The sequence below is a fragment of the Fulmarus glacialis genome, unplaced genomic scaffold, assembly GCF_000690835.1.
Source record: "Fulmarus glacialis isolate BGI_N327 unplaced genomic scaffold, ASM69083v1 scaffold2168, whole genome shotgun sequence".
Taxonomy (NCBI): domain Eukaryota; kingdom Metazoa; phylum Chordata; class Aves; order Procellariiformes; family Procellariidae; genus Fulmarus; species Fulmarus glacialis.
In genome coordinates this window covers 60612-79816 of record NW_009226122.1, presented here as the reverse complement: position 1 = coordinate 79816, position 19205 = coordinate 60612, and the positions used below count along the sequence as shown (strand labels likewise).

General features: G+C 46.4%; 1 protein-coding gene across 1 annotated transcript in view; it reads right to left on the bottom strand.

Moving 5' to 3' along the window:
• The window catches only part of RAPGEF1 (Rap guanine nucleotide exchange factor (GEF) 1), an 84928-nt gene that overhangs the window by 6380 nt on the left and 59343 nt on the right, over window positions 1–19205 (bottom strand). Inside the window, exons 11-13 of the mRNA XM_009582687.1 lie at window positions 5921–6009; window positions 4476–4587; window positions 2756–2831 (exon numbers count right to left, since the gene is read on the bottom strand). Of these exons, the coding sequence (XP_009580982.1) occupies window positions 2756–2831; window positions 4476–4587; window positions 5921–6009 (277 nt within the window). The remainder of the gene's footprint in view (window positions 1–2755; window positions 2832–4475; window positions 4588–5920; window positions 6010–19205) is intronic.

The following is a 19205-nucleotide window of genomic DNA, read 5'->3' as shown; positions in this document are numbered from 1 at the left end:
CACTCTTTCCCCCTGATCAGGAACACATGTGTTTCGACATGATGATATGGTGCTGCAGACCCTCTGCCCTTGCTACGTTCCAGGAAATCTGCCCCAGGACAGTGTAAATATAAGATTATTTTCAGCCAAAAGAAGAGTAAATTGCACTGCAAAAACTGACGCTACCATGATCATGACCCTGCCACAACACAGACTCTGACATGGTGCACGCAGACAGCTTTTGTTTATTAATCTGCAGCAGAGGATGCTACAGGCCCCAGAATTGCAAAGACTTTGGCCATCGTCATGGACACAAAGGAGGGAATTTGAAAAAGCGGGAACTGCAAATGGGAAAGAAGATTTCAGGTCAAGACTGCAGTACACACGCAGTCCCAGGCAAGGCTTGGTCACTGTGGACAGCAGCGGTCAGAATAGAAACTTATTAGCCCCACTATAGGCAGCACGTGCAGTGGGATGGCACATTGCCCTGCCCGGCCCACTGCAACCGCCGGCAGAGCCTTGTTAGCGCAGACAGGGAGAAAAAGCTTCTGCCCTGCCTGCCCAGGCTAGGCTGTACACGTAAAGCTTGTTTCAGCCAGGACAGGGATCACCCCACACCCATGTGCTGTAACATCCATCCATTGCACATGGAGGGTGGGAAAGAGCAGGGCACGGTGTGCTAGCTGTGCCTCTCTGCCTGCGGTGTTTCTCTTGGCAGGAGCCTGACAGAGACGCCGCTTCCTCCTGCTCTTAAATCAGAGCGCGCTGCTGCCTTTTGGTTAAAGACAATCAGACATAAGCTCTAAAGCCGGAGGCTGGGTGGTCATGTCAGGGGTGAGTCCTAGGCCTCGTCCAGCTGTAATCCTGCACTCACAGCAAGCGCGTGTGGCTGTGAGCACTTAACTGACCATGGATTTTATTCCTAAAGACCACAAGTCTCTCTTTATCCCTTATTCCGTTTAGCTCTTTTAGAAAACTCAAATGGACAAGAAGCATCATGCAACAGGGCGTGGAGTTACATTTATTCTGGGTTCCCATCTGCCCAAAAGGCAACGTGAGGTAATACAGCTGGTCTGCTCTGGCACTTGAAGCTGCCAAGAAATTCATCTTTAAAGGAAAGCCTCTTAACTATACCCCTCTGTGCCGTTTGGCTGATTGATTTACAAGCCCTGAATTCTTCCCATTGTAAGCTTAATTCATTAACCCTCTCAGTCACCCAAACACTGGGTTAGCATAGCACAAATTCCTCCGTGCTCCATTCAGCTCAATTCAGCTCAGTGGCTTGGCAAAGCCTGAGGCTAAGCTCTGTGACTATTCTGAGAAACGTGCCGCGCACAGCTCCCTCCACCCAGCCGCTCTCCCCATCCACACCGCAGTGCATTTAAAATCCTGCTCTAGTTTTCTTGGTCTTGAGAGGTTCTCCATGGCTTTCACCTCACTGCTTGCAGCACCCTCAGAGCACCCCTTCATGAACTGGAGGTCTAGCACACATCCCTTTACCAAGTAGCCGTCTTTTAACAGGAACAGTAGGCGAAGTTCTTCCAATGTGATGCTTGTTCCGGAGAACAGCAGGAGTAAATCAGAACTTCTCTATTCCAGTTTCAGCATTTTTCTAAGGGGTATTTCCACCATCTCATTTAGACTATTTTTTTAAAAATATACATATCTAGCCTTGGCACAATCAATCGCCTCCTTCTCTCTAGTATGTTCCTAACTTTGGTCCTTTCTGCCTGGATTCGATGCCCGATGTAAACAGGGAAACATAGCTGTCAGGGGAAGGATTTTCTTGCTAGCTGAATGGTGCTAGTAAGTAATTGCAAACACCTTATGCTACAGTAAAAACCCTGCTATTTAAAAATGCACATGAAAGATATTTCCCCTTTGACTATCAAACCTCTAAAATATGAGCGCTGAGTGGTTCAGCGGGTTAGTGCATTTTGCCTTGCATCCCAGGAGATAAGGAGATCAATTCTGGTTAAGGCCGTCAGCACAAATGTGTTTGGCAGGTTCAAAATGACTCTCTGGAAACATTGCAAAGGCTGTCTTTGCCACAGGTCTTGGAAAGGAGCTGCTTCATGTGGGTGATGACTGGATTTGGAGAGAGAAAGTGGGGTTTTAACAGATCTATAGCTAAGGGTTGCTAACCCCTCCTTGCCTCCCCCCCATCTCCTTTCTTGTACTGTGGGTTCCCTCTCTGAACCTGTCTGGGTGGCTACCAACGTGCAAGCGGTACAGAGTGGGACTAGGAAGTGACACGGTAAGTTGAAAATAAGGGGTGTCAGCAGACCGGCACCTGAACAGCTTGCCCGAAGCCCGTGGGTACTGCATTAGACTCAAACCAACGTCCCTCCTCTCCTACTTTGATGCAACAGTCACTCCAGCAACTCCTACATTACCACTGCCCTGAAGTTCAAAGGGCAAGGAGCACCTCTGAAAACAGGATCGGTCACACCTGCACTTACAGAAGGCAGGCATGAAGACACCAACACCACTGGTGCGCCTTGCCTTTCAGATCTGGGCAAGGGCTATGAGGAGTTAATACCATCCCTGCTGCTAAACGGAATGAACAGGCGCTTATCCAGATTACCTCCGTTTCACCAAAGATAAGCACAATCCCCCCTGCAACTCGGAGGATCATGAATGCAGTCCTCTCCACCCTGGCCCCGCTGCCTCAAGTCGCATTGCGACTGCGCATGCTACTGAGACACAGAAGACAAGCAGCAAAAGGCCACGCCAGGCTGTGCTCCTCAGCTCTGTTTTGGTGGATCCACTGTACCTTTCCTGTCGGTTTCTGTTGCATGCACTAACAAAATGTCTCCAGATCCACCACGAACATCTGGCCCATCATCTCCCTGCAATGAGAACACAAACACGTTAGGCATGGTCCAAGCTCCCTTCGGCCTGGTTTATCATCTCTGGGGTTCAAACTCAGCAACAACTGGCAGAGTACGCAATGTTCCTGGCACTGCTCACAGCGCAAGCTGGGACATGGTCTTCAGTGCTGGGCTAATCCTGGAATTTGAATAAAGCATTTGGTGTCCCAGATGAGGAACTGGGCTGATCCCCACTTGGGGTCTCTGACTTCTTAAGGCCAGGCTGTGAAGCTCAGTGAAAGCTGAACCTTCTGTCCACAGAAGAATGAACAGAAATGTCCCAGACTCCCAAACGCTCCCTGAAGACCATTAACAGAGCAGTAACACTGTGTGAACTGTCTCAAAGTGTGGGATCACGTACCACAGTGGCCGTGGAGTGAGAGGTCATGCATTCAACTTGCATGTTCCTGAACATCAAAACCTAGCAAGTTAATTCCCTGATCTGGAACTATTTGGCTGGAGGTCACCTGAAGCGATCCAATAACCGGTAGCAGAAAACAGCCCTGCTAACTGCTTGACCCCTGCCTTACCACTCTCTAAAAACATCTTTCTTCTAGCTACTGCAATTCACAACTAAAAATATGCAAAACTGATCTATCATTCAACCAGTAGTTCCCACACTGCAGGAAACGGCTCACAGTGGCAGTTCTATACTGTTTCAAACATGTAGACCATAAAGAAAAGAAAGAAAAAAGAAGTTAAGGATTGACACAGATCTGCTAGTCCCAAATGTTCAGAAATCACTGATTTTTAATTATTTTTTAAAGGAAATATTCCTGCAGAGGAGACTGGAGTTGTCTGGCTTCCCTTAGCAATGTCTTTGTTATTTCAATACGCAGAACACTGAAAAAAAACACGGATTACAGACATGGAGCAGCTATGTCTAAGATGTGAATTTTTCAGGTGACCCTCTGGCAAGACTCATGAAATACTACTTAAGGAATGAGTAATAAGTTCTCACTCTCTCCTGCACATCTCGTCTGACCAAAGAACACTCCTAAAGTGCCAGTAAATGATACATTCTCTCTTGTTTTTCAGACTAGCCCCCTGATAGTCTGAAAGCTTCAAAAGCCTGCATATTCCCTCAAGCTGCATGTCAAAGACAGCTTGGTTCAAGAGCATAGCGAGCAAAGCTGTCTGGGAGTGCACCCAAGGCTAGAAACAAAGCCATTTCTCAAATACAGAAACAGTTACTCTGGCTGCTCTTCCACATCAGTAATATAACGTACTGCTTGGGAAATCTGCTAAACCCGCCTTCAGACTGAAAGGCCAACACCATAAACCTGCACCTGGATTTATTGTGCTCAGGCTCTTCGGTGCTTCATTTCAGACTGTCGCAGGCTGAAGAGGTGGGAAGGAGCACGCTGGGAAAAGGGCACAAGATGTGTTGGTTTTTAGAGAGACATCTCACATTTTGTTAAACCCTCATTCATTGCTGATGCTCCCTGTCTGTACATCTCATACTTTCACAACAGCCTGCACACATAAAGCTGCATACCACTTCTGCTGCAATCTAGTTTTTCCTATCAAATAAAAGCTGATGCCTTGCTTGTGCACACAGAGAATCAGATTTCAATACAGCGTAAACCAAAGAGTATGAAAGCAAACCCTGAATGCACTTACCTCTTGCTTCAGCGTTAACCTAGCCATAATTTCACTGTGGTCGATAAGAGATAGCTCATCTACCTCTTCCTCCAACTGTGACGATTCCAAAGCATCTGGTGACTGCTGCTGCCTGTAAAAAAAGGCAAATACCCATCAGTGTCATTGCCCATCCAGGGGAAGCGATGCTGGGTCCACCCGAGCTCTCAGTGTACAAAACCACGACAGTAAGTACACAGACAGTCTGGAGGTGAGGAAAATCTTTTGCAAACAAGCCCAAATGTCTAGCTCTAATTCTGTGGCTTTGTGCATCTCTTGAAAAAGAGAAAGACGAAACTTTAGGACCTGAACACTTGTCTGCCTGCATTTCTGGCAAACAGGATTTCACTATGCCCTGCAGAAGTACACACTTCCATGTCTCCTTAATCCATCAGATTTTTAGTGCACACAAATCTAAGCCCTCAAATGTATAGAGACAGAGACTAAGCATACTCTACACATATATATCTTAGTCAGCTCATGACCCATTGTGCTGCTACAAGGGGAGATGCAAGCTCTCTTTTTGCAGGAAGATAGAGCAGAAAGCTCTGACCACTTTTTTGGTGTACATCCACAACTCTAGTATTGCTGCCCCCAAAGGCTGGTACTCTTGTGCCTGGACACATGCTTTCTGTGCTTGTATTTCGGGGGGGGAGTATGCGTGTTCTTTATAGCTTTCCGCAGGCACAGGCCAAAATCCTGTGCACCAGTCAGTACTTTCAGCAGATAGCGAGCTTTGCAAAGCACTCTTGCATTGTCTCCTTCACTGCAGGGATTAAAACCCTCAAACCAACTGCAGGAAAATGGGGGCGGGAAGTTGACTGTCACACACAAAACAATGCCGTTCTCTATTTTTGCTTTAGAAATGCAATTGAAGAGCAATCTCAAGCAGCAGGGAAGCACTCACTCCACTCCTCCTGAAGCCCATCTGTTACAGCTTGCACCTCTTCATTTACATAGACAAATGATAGCTAAGAGCATTAGAAGGGATATAAAGCCTCCTGCTTTGGGGCCTCAGCCAGCCTCTAACTAGCAGGGTTAGGGAGAAATTCCCCTCTGGAAGACTATTTCCCAACAGCGATACAGACTTTTTTTGTACGTTTCCCTGGAAGCAGGATGCAGCAGCCAGTGTCAATGACAGGACTGCCAATTAGATGGACTTAGAATGGCTAACACAGGCTGCATTAACCCCTACGGGCTCTCTGAGTTAAATAACGACATCTTGCCGGGATCCTCCTTGTTCAGCACGATCCCACCGCTCACCAGCTGTGCAAAAAAAGTGGGCTTAAAGTTTAGAGAACATCGAGAAGGTTGAGGGCAAAACAGGCAGCCCCAAGGACAGTTTGGTAGAGGGCAGGGCTAACGGGACATTCGTGAGACTCTGCACCCTTCGAGGCTGGGCAGCTGGAGTACCAGGTCAGGCTCACCTTTCAGCACCATCTTTGCCTTCCTTCCCCATGGCACTGCTGTTCGAAGTGGAGTCTTTGGAGTGGCCGTCTTTGACAGAGGGAGATTCCTGCGAAGAGAAGGAAGTTTTTGTTATTACATGGGGTCCTACACCACAGCTAGCCTTGCATTTACAGTCTGACTGCCTCTAAATGGCCCTTTACTGTAAATTCCTACAGAGCGGTTAAAGATTGATGCAAGTTAATGCCAAATGCCAGGAAAACACAGAAGTTAATTAGACAGGAAATTTGGGACCATCTCTGGAGACTAGTGTAATTAGTACTGTTTGCTTTTAACATTGTGAAACGATGCTGAAAGTTACAACACAAGTCGGCTGTTGTCTTGGATTTTAACCCTCTCACGACTTTTTTTTCCTCCAGCCCTTACTGTTGAAATACACCTGCCTTCTGCTTTAATCAAAACAGACACAGCCAGCTCTAAGCTCTCCAGTTTCAGTTCCCCTCCTAGTCACAGACCCCAAAACCAGCCTGTCTTAGGGGGTGGATGCACACTGCTGTTCCTACCTCCCTTCTCTCCCATCAGAAGAGGTTACGCAATGATGCAGTTTCCACTTCACAATTCACGGCTGTGGAAATGAGGCTAATGCAAAAAAGCAGAACCATCTGAACCTGCGGCATGGAACAGCAGGTAGAAAGCTCAAAGCAAAGAAACAGCATTTTAAATTAGCCATTTATTAAGAAGAAAAATACCCATGAACAGCAAATGGGAGTATTAAGCTAACAGTGTCGGAGTTCAGAATTATTTAATAACATGCAGACCGAGACTTGGAAATTCAACCTACTGAACAGGTTGGACTGAAACCACTTACACGCTATCCACTCGGCCTGGAAAACGCGCTGGTGAGTTTAGGTTTCTTGGTGTCTGCAGAATTTTTCCAGAATGTATCTGTAAAGCCCTTTGCTTCAAAGTTGAGAGAACCAGCTTGCAGCTGCCCAAAAGAATGGGCCTGCCTAGATGTGACTCTTGAAGGGAAGTGATGGGAGCACTATCTCTTGGCGTATTTAACACCAGCATGGATAAAGGTCTCAGAGACATCCTGTAGGAGATGTGCCTTCCAAGGTGAAGGCAGGCAAAAAGATCGCCAGAGACCTCTGCCGCTATTTCCTATGACCCAACAGGAAGACAGTACCTCCCTGCAATGGAAAACGCCCTGTCTCCTCTAGGAAATACCTAAGATACAAGGCTTGAGTAAAGGAAGAAACAGCGTGCGATTACAATGCTAAATCAATCACTTACTTTGTATCCAAACAGTGAAGGAAAAAAAAAAAATTAGAGCACAAGGCTTTCTGCATTAAAAAAGGGAAGCCAAAGCAGTTACAAGAATAGACACGGCCCCAAGACGGCGCTGGTCACGGTGCAGCTTTCTGGAAGGGAACCTCACGCAAGCAGCTCCAAACAGACAGCGAAGCACAAATGAAACAGCGCGGCAGGAAAAGCCGTCCCTATCTCCGGCCGGGGCTCACCGCGACCCCAAAAGCATCGCCTGCTCTCCACCCGGACCGGGAGGCCACCCAAGCCTGCAAGCCAGGAGTGGGCAAGCAGAGGGACTGCCAGCAAGCGAGCCAGGGCAGCAGGACGGACACAGGAGCTCCACGGTGTGCAGGAGAGGCCGGTGCCAAGCGTGTCAGCCCTGGCGTGAACTCAGCATGCACCAGGCAGCCCCTTCCCGGTGTCTGGCCCTCTCCAGGTTACTTACTCCTTCAGAGCGAGGGAGTTCCCCGTTGCTCTGGCCAGAGGAATACAGATTGACGTATTCACCCTCACCAGCCTCCTCACTGGCGTTTTCACTCTAAGGGAGACAGGATGAAAGGAAATACGTGATGGTTCCCCCCGCCAGCACTTGATGTTAGTGAGTGAACGTGCCCACGGGCTGGGAGGAGAAGCGCTCTTGGCGGCTGCTGTCACTTAACTGGGAGCCCTTCCTCCGGCTCAGAGGCCAACACCGGCGACCGAGGCTGTACCTTCCCGGAAGTAATTATTTTCTGGTTCTTGAGGACTACCCCGAAGGCCCTGAGCTGCAGCAGGCCAGCAGCAGGCACTGCTTTGCAAGAGCTGCCATGGACTCCATGTGAGATGCGAAGGTGCAATATGCATGAGCGGATTTCAAGGTTACGGAAGCTGAGCATTCAGAGCTTGACACGCAAGCGCCTGTCCTACCCACGCTGTAGTCCTGCCGCTGAACACAGATCAGCCCAGAGGGTATCAATTGTGTCTCCCAAGCTATGCTACAAGTGCAGACTAGAGCCATCACGCCCAACTAAACCAAATTCGAGGGCTTCTGGGCTGTAACAAGGACCTAACACAAGGAAGATGCAACAGCAAAGTCAGGTCCTAAGTGTGAAAACCTGATCATTTACTCTGCAATCTGTGTCCCTCTTCCAAACTTTGTAAAGAGGCAGCACTACCGTGCACTGCGCTGACAGCTCTAATCCCATCAACTCTAGGCTTTGCAGGAAAACAGAAGAGGAACTGCCCTGAAAACGAGGGGTTTAAAAAAGTAGCTGTAATGCACAAACCTGCCAAATGATCTGCAAAACTGATCTGGGACCTTAAAGTAGTACTGCCGTATCAGTGTGGGAACTGCGTTAGTCTAATTTCACCAACGCGTGATGCTTTGCACCAACGTGCGCTGCCACCACGCACACGGCTAGGGCTGCTGGTAAATGGGAAGAGCAGGAGCCTGGAGAGAGCAGCAGGTTTAAGCGCAGGAGAGACAGAGCTGGACTGCACCCACCGCTCCTGGGGCTCACCAGTGACTTAGGAGGGAGCAGGGCAGCAATCACCGAATCCTGCCACAGCAGCAACTGCAGGAAGCGAACCACTGTGAGGAGCCCGTGTTTAGAAACAACCAACCTCACAAAACATTCCTTTACCTTCCTCAGCTTTGTATTACAATTGCAGGAAGCTACAGCAACTTCTCCTCTCCCCTTCACCAGCATTTGACATTTTATGTTTCCTATATATGTGCTAGTGTTTTCTTAAACCTGCTGAGGATGTTAATTTTTTCTAGCCACCATTTTTATACGGAATTACCTCTCTGCAATTCACACACGTTTGGAAACCAGATCACATTAAGCATGTATTAATACAAGAGACATTTTCTTTAAAAAAAAACCCAAATAAACCCAGCCTTGTGTTAAGGTGCATTATCTCTTTGCATAGTCTCACCGAAGGCGTCTGGAGAGAATCAGTGAAAGAGGTTTCAGAAGGAAGGCAGACAGGAGCATTCCCGTTAAAGCTGCTCTCCTGAGAAGAGGAGTTTGGCACATCCGCAGTGCTGGGTGACTGGCTGGCTGCGGCAGGCACCGCAGGGTCAGAGCTCTGAGATGGATGGACGGGCGGAAAAGGTGGGGTGGAGCAGGAGGAGGAGGTAGAAGAGAGGAAAGGAGGTATGGAGACTTGGTTGTGAGGCACAAAGTCCTGGGAGTAGGACCTAAACACAGATTTGTACTACAGGACACAGAAACGTACAACACAAAAACAAGGAAGATGGGGAAAGAAAAGAGACAGACAAAAGAAAAAGTAATTAGATAGGCAGTAGCATAGCAGTGACAGCACAAGGCATTTCTAACACAGGCACCTCTCCATCGAGAGGCCAACCTGAACAGAGGCAGCACTATTTTATCATCCATACGCTAGAGCAGGAATTGCTACCTGGGACACATCAGCCACTTTTTTCACGGAGAGGCATGTTCTTGCACAAACAGCAGCCAGGCTGCTCATCTCACAGAAGGAAAGCGGGCATCAGGGTGTTTACCTGCAGGTATCCAGCCTTCGCCAGCGAGGGAGAAAGCCTGGATACCTCAGTATTGTTAATGACAAAGTGCAGCCTGAAAATCCCTTGAGTAGATGAAAGGATGTGAAGGCATACAGAAACCACAACTGTGAGCATGCTGGAAATATCTAGATAGAGAAAAGTACTCTGAGTGCTTATTGCTTTTCTGGGATTTTCCACAGGATCCAAATTTAAGATGCCGTTTGCTCCAGCCCTGTAATTTAACAGCTACTGTGTCAAGTCTGTTCCAGAACACACAGCTCCCAGGGAGGAGTGGCTGGATACTGTCTTCAAAGTTACACTGAAGCATAAAGGAGATTACACTGCTACTCCTTCCCATTTGAGAAACATAGGGAGCAAAAATGGTAATTGCCCTCAGGAGTGATGAATTCCTTATCAAACCGATCCTTTAATGCAGTGCCTCGAAGAGTCAGCTGAAGAGATGAAAAGAGATCATCTGTGTAAAGCTTTATTTCACTATCTCTCCTAATCATCAGATTACTGTTCAGATAATATTAAACAGGGTGCAGTGGGAATATATTGTGCCAAGAAAAACAAGAGCAACCCTCTGTCTTTTAACATCTGGTGCTAGTAAGATTTGCCATCAGGGTAAGTCCAAAACAAAGCTGACACCCACAAAAAAAGAGACAATAATGCTAAACCTGCTGGAGAGGAGTTTATTTTAAAACCTGTAGAGCTCAACCACTAGCAAGATTTGTGTCGTAGCCAAGTGGACTGAAGGAAGAACCACATCATCCAAAAAAACCCATGCTGAAATGAAGCTGTGGCGGTTGCTCGTTTGAGAGATCTGCTGCAGAAGGCTGGTGCATTACAGAGCTCTCAAGAAGCACAGACACAACTTGCTCAAACCAGGCTGAAAAGTAACATTGCTGTGATGTAAAAAGGAGAAGGGGAAACAAAGGCATGAATCGGAGAATTCAGGCTACATTTTCTCAGGAGAGTTGAGTGGGTGATAAAAAGCAAAGCTTAGTCCGACTCCCGACCCGCAGCAGCAGCATCCAGTTCAGCAGTGGTATTTTTTTTCTACCTAGGAAAGATGTCAGCTTAAAAATCTAAACTGAGAACAGCCTTGGGCCAGAAGCCTGGGCAAAAAACCTTTTCTACTACAAAGAAAAGGAAATGTAAAGGTCAATGGCTAGACTTTACCTTCCACCACCTTAATCCTCGAGTGGTTGCCCTCCGCCTTGCGTGGAGTCCGGCAGTGCTCTGGGTGTGTTCTTGGGGCCCAAAACAAATTGCAGGCCATAATACAGAGGACCAGAGGGAGATGCTTTGGAAAGAGAGCTTAAGAGACTACTGAAAAATAATTAAAATGCAAATCCCTACCACTTGCCTGTGGCTAAAAGGAGACTGGCTCTAGGACAGGCTCCTCTCTCTTCCTGCCTGTTTCTTTCCGGATGAGCAGCCTGGCTCCAGGGACACTGTCAGCTTTTGGTGCTGCCTCAGTAACAATGACAAGTCTAATCTCTGTATTTACTTTCTGCCTGGATAAATGCTCTACATTTATTCATTTTCACTTGCATGGCACAAAACACTAAATCCCTCGTAAGACGCCAGGCTCATGACATCATCTTGGCTCAGCAGATTCATTATGCCTGCCCCGTCTCCCTGGTATTTCATGATCTCACTGGCGCTAATATGCCAGCTACTGTCCCAAGTCCCAGGCTGGACCCCAAAAAAAGAACAGAAGCAAAGCGGATGGAGAACTTGTACTCCCAGCAACCACGGCTGCAATGGCTCAAGAAGGCACTCAACAAACTGCTGTCTTGATAACGAGATCCTCTGCTCCAGTAAAGGAAATAATTTGCTCAAACAGAACCTATGTGCCAGCTCCCCTAGAGCTGGGCTTCCTGCACCCACGAGACAGGCGGCATATGCTGTCCTTCACTCTGTAGCTGATGGACATCTTCCACCGAAGAATCCCAAGGGTTTTTGTCTCTGACATGCTGAACCCAGAGAAAAAACTAGGCTTTTGCAAAGCAGCTGTAGAGCTCACGCAGGGCACAAGTGAAAGGAAATTACTGTCCTCAATCAAGTCACTCTGGGACAGGCAGCACCCTGCGAAGCTCTCACGCTGCGTGATGGTGCTGGCAGGGTTAGTTCAGGCCAAACGCCGGCCGGGAGGCTCAACAGCTGAGACGCTGCCGGGTACGCTGCCTGCAGGCTGAGCTAGCAGCTCAGGGAGATGAATTACTGCTTTTGAGGCAGGAAAATTTGCGCAGCTTCTGCCTTGCATAGTTTCAGAGACATTAATCCCAATTCAAAGGCAATTTAGACCTAAATATAACATAACATTGCATAAATTTTAAAAGTTTGAATGCGGATACGTTACTACTGACAATCACTATACATTAATCTCTCCTCGGCCTCATCAATACACCTTTCAAAACAATATCTTGGCATGAGATGTGTTGAAAATGCCAGTTTAAGGCCCAGGTACCCAGGAAAATGCATTAATCTTCATTATGTGATCCGTGAACAATCATTTAACGACGCAGACATGCTCTCAGCATGCTGTTAACAAAGGGAACAGTGCAGAGAAGCCTTTGGTGTGCTGGCATTAATTAGCCAGGCTGCTCTCAACTTCCAATCTTGTTGTAAAATTGCATCTTGTAGAAGGCGAGCCAGGGAGCCCCCTCCTTTCTCCGGAGCCTGCAAGCAGCTATGGAATTCCAGCTATGCAGCCGTGCTGGGACAAGAGCCAAGAATTGAAGCATACTTTTAAAGGGGAAAAAAACACCCTGTGGTGGAGATGATGTCCTTTTTTTTTTGCTCCCCAGTCCGACCCAGCCCAGCCCAGCCAGCAGCTGCCGCAGGAATTGCAGCAACGGCTTCCATGGGGTTTGGGTGTTGCACATCTCTTGGAAGCCCTGTCATCCTTTAAAGGACATACTTTTTTTGGGAGGGGACAGTCTATTCAACATAACTGTCACAGGCAAACTAGTCATCCTCTAGTCCTCCCCCCAAGAAATCACAGGCAATAGCTTATCCTGGAAACAAATCAGCGCTTGTTTTAATCTGCTTCTTAGAGTTTTCTTGCAGGGTCAGTAAGGCCTCGGTTATGGCTGTGCTGACACAACCTCCTACTCCATGGCTTTGCTTTAAGTGAAGTACTTCAAAATAATCTCCAGGAAAGCTAGAAAGCAGGGTGCAACCGGATCCTTTGAGAAAGGATGCTTTCCTCTATCCAAACTCCGGCCACGCTGCCAGGCTTCCACCACAGGACCAGAAGATGGTCTTCCAGCAAGAGCGATCCTAACCTACGACGGCAAATGGCCAACACAGGGAGAAGAGAGAGATCCTCTCCTCTCACCAATAAAGTGGATTTTGAAAAAACCTATCTGCCACTTGGGAAGTACCTCCACAAAGCGTGCTTTGCGCTCGGAGCAATCTCATCTCTTGGGAACAGCAGGAAGCTAATGTGCCCAGGCCTGAATGTTTACCACACACCGTGACACACAGAGGTCTTCCAGAGATGGCGTCTTTCAACGTTTTCAATTTGCTGCCTTTGATTTTTTGCAACGGTCAATATTTTAGAACAGCTTTCCATCATTAGCAGCAGTGTTACAGGATGTCCCAAAGGTCAATGACATTACGACCGTTTATTTGGATTAGAGTGCTTATCTCCTGCCATCTAATAGAAAACTTATTTCAAGAGCAACGCTCCTCTACATTCACTAGGCATGGCTGACCACAAGTAACAGGGAGACAGGGTGTTTATATGCAGGGAGTCACTGGTTGCGAGTAACAGCAGTCTCCATCCTAAATTCAAAGTCGAATTCAATTATATGGCTGTCAGAGCATCTGCGGCATCAGCAGACACAGTCTTTATCTTTTAAGCACAGCCTCTCAGTTACCCTATGGACTTCTTCTGCCAAATTAATCTGCGATCCTGCCAGACACTCCCAGATCAGATAGAGCATCAGATTTCCAAAACATGAAGCTATCAGAGGAAAGGATCAATCTTTTAGATCTCCTCTGCTAATGCTATTAAGAGAGTGATGTAGGCAACGTGCCAGAACTGGATGCCCAAATTCTAACAGTAGAGAACTGTGTTCACAAAATACTGGGTGTTGTACAAAACTGCTACACCCTAAGAATGTAATTGCATAGACAACTATTGGAAAAGACTTCCTATCTCATGACACAATGCTGGGCTTCCAGGTACTTTTGCTAATGAGGAAGGAAATGCTCCTACAATGAATGGCTGGAAACACAAGCTGCCAACAGAATGGCTTCAAGCACTGCCACAGGAAAGGCAGCAACTCCTCATGCTTGAACGTTTCTCAGCAAAGTCTCTGACCTGGCTGCACAGCTGACCTCCCTGTTTTTAAGCAATGGTTAGCATAGCAGATCGATGGATGGGGCTTGCTGTTCCCTTGGGAAAGGGTGTCCCTGCTTCTGCACAAGAAAACACAAAATCCACACTTATCCTTAAGTGAGAGGGATTCTTGTACAACTTTGCAACAAAATAAATACGGGTGCAGGGGGGGAAGAAAACACGTAAGATTTATTAACCATGCTATCATGCATCTCTCTTTTGAAACTATCAGGAGAATTCAATCTGATCCCACCTACAGCGTCAACTCTTGTTTAGCTCGTAGACAATACCACGATATCTAGCAAGCAGATCTTTAAAAGGCAGAGCCTGGAGACAAAGACAAGGCTCCTAAAAAGCCAGTCACAGAAAAAACGTGACCTATGAAGTGAATAGGGGACCGTTTAGAGAGACCTGCACAGAGACAGGTAGTGCTCCAACCGCAAGAAAAATGTATAAACCACTGGAAGAAGTGGTTCTCAGAAGCAGGATTCAGTGATACCAGCATGCAACAGCATTATTAATACCACCGTCCAGGCCTGCCACGGGCAGTGGAAATGAACACAAACGCAGACACTAAACAGGAAAAGCAAAACAATACCTAGACCTCAGCAGCTGGATAAATGACCTGCCTATGACAGAAACGAACTCACACACTATGATCTCCCAGTCCCGGTTTGATCATGGCTCCCACCATCGGACCATCATATGAATCACAACAGCTCAGTCTTTGCTGAGGGCCAGAGCTGCGGCGTGTTTTGCAGACTGGAAGTGAGCTACACGAACAGGAGCGAGGCGGGGAAAACATGCGAAGCACATGTCTGCATTGCGCGCATCTTTAAACACTTATCTGACCCTCCTTTTCCTGAACATACATTAGCACACACACAAGAAAGAAAAACAGTTGCTGTGAATTTTCTGTGCGCTTGCTCAATTTGCTCAAGAACGGTGGGAACAAGTGAGAACAGAAACACTGAACTGGAGCTTTCATAAGGAAATCACTTGCGCCTTCTGCTGGAATCCAACAGCCAATTTGGTTTCTGGAAAATTACTGGAAATGTTTCTTAATTAAAAAGAAAACATAAGAAAAAACAGCATTTTGAGAAAGGCAAGTTATTTCTCCATAGTGGAGGATGCAGCCAAATTTCCACTAATGGTATGTACATGCCTTGGAGAAACAACTGTGTTCCTTGTTTCAGTGAGGAAAATCTTCCTAGCTGTAACCGAATGCAAGACTTTCTACAGTCTTTGGTGGAAAATATGTGGACGGATAGCAGTAGAGCTTGTCACCGGACTGATTTCCTCTATCAGTGCAGAGTTCCCCAGCTGCCAGGAAGTAACGAGATTTCAAGATTTGATTCCTGCCGTTCAGATACCTGCCCACCCATTTCCAGTCAAACAGCACAAGGAGTTAATAAACCAAAGGACAGTATCTCTGTCTTCACAAGCAGAAGGGAGGGAGGTGATCAGTAGAGAAAAACTACTGCCAATAATTACCAAGGAGGATGATTTCTTATTGCATCCCTCCATTTCCCATTGTTTAGCAACAGAAAGTACTTCCAAGAGATGGGAATCCCTAAAATGACTCTTGACAGTACAATCCAGTTGTCCCCCCGATGCGGGATTTAACGGCTTAACTGTGCACGGCATGGGGAATACGATGCTGCAGTTCCATAAAGTATCAGCCCACACTACAAACACGGCCCTTGCTGGCACAGAGGCTAGACGCGAATCAGACTTGGTTAAAAAACAGGCTCAACTTGCCAAACCTATGAGGTTTGATCCAGTTGCTCAAGATCTGCCTCTATCCAGTAAAAGCTATTACCTCTGACACAATTTCCTGCAAAGAAGGGAAAAGCGCGATTAGTGGGTTGACAGAGCAGTGGTGGCTTCTGGACTGCAGCAGCGTCTGCAGAGCCGATTGGAAAGAAAAAAGTCAGGGTTCTAGAAGAGAAATTCATACATTAAAAATCAAGAGTACAGACGCTCTGAACAACTTCTCTTTTTTGCTTCAAAACACTGTCTGAAAACAGTCTTTTTAAGCCCTGTAAATCAGCAGCAAGGCACTAGTCCTTCACCTGGGGCACAGAGTTAATGGGCTAACACGCCAAACATGGTGTAGGCTCGGCTTTCCTGCTGCCTGCGTGTGAAGAGATGGGTACAGGGCCAGGTCTTCCCCCTGGGATTGACTCCTGCTGTCCACCCCAGGCCACTCTCCAGGGAAGAAAAAAGCACAGGGCGCTTTCTGAAAATTGGCTACGCTTGGCAAACCTGCAATGCATTGCTCACGTTGGGTCAATGGACAGGCATTTAATTTATCAGCTCTGACTTCCTGGTATTGATCTAAGGAGGTTTTTGCTTCCTGTACAGAATGGATAACGATTAATGTAGGAGACATATCATTTTAAGAGATTTGATAATCACCATTGATATTTGGTTACACAGGAGGCCAACTCCCCAGTTGGCTGCTATGCGAAAGGTGCGCTCTCCCTAGCATTAACTCCCTTGCTGGGGCTGGTGGAAAGCTACTGCTTTTTTTTTGACAGGTTTATTTTTCACCGCAGTGCGCGCTTGAGTGGCCTTTCTTTGGTGAGAGAGTTGAAAATGAAGACAAGAGGAGCAGAGCGATGTGCTTGAAGTGTTAGTGGTGCAGCTCATGCCATCCCCTGCGTGAAACAGCACGGTCTTTCCAGCCAATGCTGGGGAGCAGATTGCAAGAGGGGCTCTGGTCCTTCTTAGTGCTGAAATGCAGGGTGTCACCCTGGGAATGATCCAAACCTTGACAGCTGTTTCACATCTCTGTCTTATTAGGGATAGGGAAAATGGGATAAACCATGGTTATGGTATTACATGGGTCAGCTATGATGCATGTAAGGACATTGGTATTTTGCAGCTCGGAGACAAAGAGACACCGTCATAGTGAAAAAATCTCATTTTTGCCTGTGAAAAAATAAACCAGCTAGAGTCATGAGATTATCATAACTTAAAGGCATTAATGGAAAAAAATCTCTATTTTTAATTCAGCTTATTTCCTTTGTGCATTTGACAGTGCACTGCCTAATTGTTCTCATTGCTCCTCATGCTCCAGCCACTTATTTTCCCCTCACCAAATCCTTGCAAAAATGAGTAAGGATTTTTTAATGAAGTTTTAACATTTCATAAAATAATATATTCACAACAATGCAGTCCAAAGCAAGATGAGAACAGGTCAGAACAATAGTTCAGAGCAGGTCGGTAGTAACCACTTAATCCAACCAGGACACTTTTTTAAATGAAAGTGCCCACATATTTTTAGAACATTACAGTATCATATTTATAGCATCTCAATTAAAACAAAAATAGTCAAGTGTGCTTTTACCTAGTCTTACAGTTCTGCGTTTTGCTTGCAAGGATCACTATCAAACAAGAGAGCCATACAATTCAGAACGTTTGCAATACTTCAAATTTTAAAACTGTTTACCACAGATTTATGCAAGGACTAACCTTTCCGCACCTCAGCCTTTTCATCTGTGCAGCAAAACTATGATACTGCTCTCTGTCACACAAGTGGAAGCCAAAAGCTTTAATTCATTTCTTGTAAAGTAGCACTACTTGTGAAGTACTTGAATACTTTCTTCTTCGGACCAACGATTATTGCTAATTTTTAGAGAATGAGTAAGTGTTGAAATGGCAAGATAGCAGTGGCACAGTGGGAGGATACCATTTTCAAACATTTAATATTAAACTAATTGAATGCTTCTGAATTTTCTCAAGTCTTGTCTATAATTTCTTCTCCAGAAGAAGTCTAATTTACTAAGCATCCAGGTCACTGTCAAAAAAGTCTATCCTCAGTTGTCATCACATCGCAATCAGAGCATAACCACATAGTTTTACATGCAAACAAGCCCCATACTGATGAGCTGGTGGAATCCCATGGTTAGATTTAATTTCATTACATTAACACTTTGTTATTACTACCATTTAATTTAAGCAGCTGATCACAGATTTAAGCAGTGCTCTAAGATTATTCTTATTTTGATTTAAATCATTCTCAGCTCCTCCTGCCGTTCTCTGTTCAGACTGCTCACAAGTGCTGTAGGAGAGAAAACCCTGCTCATTCATCAGCAAAGCATACAAGCTTACGGAGCTTGTTTGGGACCACGGAGACGTGAAGGGAAGCAGACAAGCAAATATAAGATGAAAGATCTGGTAGAGGCCATTTTCTAGAAAAAAAAAATTAAGGATCTGCAGCCACTGTTCCATACGTTTGATTAAATCCATGTATTTCGGGGACGGCATCTTGTTATTTCTCCAAAGGCCAGACTCACACAGCAGCCTTTAATCGACTCATCCACATCGCTGACATGCAACGGAACAAAAAGACTTTGCAGCTCCAATGTGCAGCCTGGGGAACATGTATGTCAAAGGAGTGTGCCTGGGCACACGGGCCAGCTCTCCTTCGTCAGTCCCTCGCCACAAACGTCAATACCGGCATAAAGTAATGAAAGCCACACCTCCCCTGTGCTTCATTTAGTAGGATTTACACACAGTTTTTCTCACCTGGCTGATTTACTACATGAGTTCAAAAGCCCCCAAAAGAACCTTCACCTTTATCTGCAACTGAGAGCGTAAGCACAGAATTTGCACACAAGCGTTTCACCGACACAAATACGCACACGTGTTAAAGTGCGGAGAGCAACTCACCGAATGCACAGGAAAGGAGCTGTGCCGGTTGAGAAAGGAGTTAGAGACTGACATAGTGAGGCCCTGAGTGGCACCGGTGTCCTCGGGGGTGAAGGGCACTTTAGTTTGCTGGACACAGTAGGAGACAGAAGAGAAAGAAGAGGCAGCATAGGAGGCCTGCTGAAGAGGGGGAAGAAAGCAAGAGACAGAAGACACAAAGAAAGAGAGCACAGAAAAGGCTATGAATAAAGGATAAGAAATGCTAACTGTAAAACAATGCATATAATGGCTTGCTAAACAAACAGCTATTCATACAGTTCATCAGAGCCAGACACACCAATATGCCTTTCTTGAGCTCAAGAGGCATGACAAAAATCACAGTTCAAATCCTCTTTGTTTCACAAATCCCTTAAAAATAAACTCCCGCCTCCCCCTTCCAGTTCACCCATGGACAGCTGCTGCAGGGAGA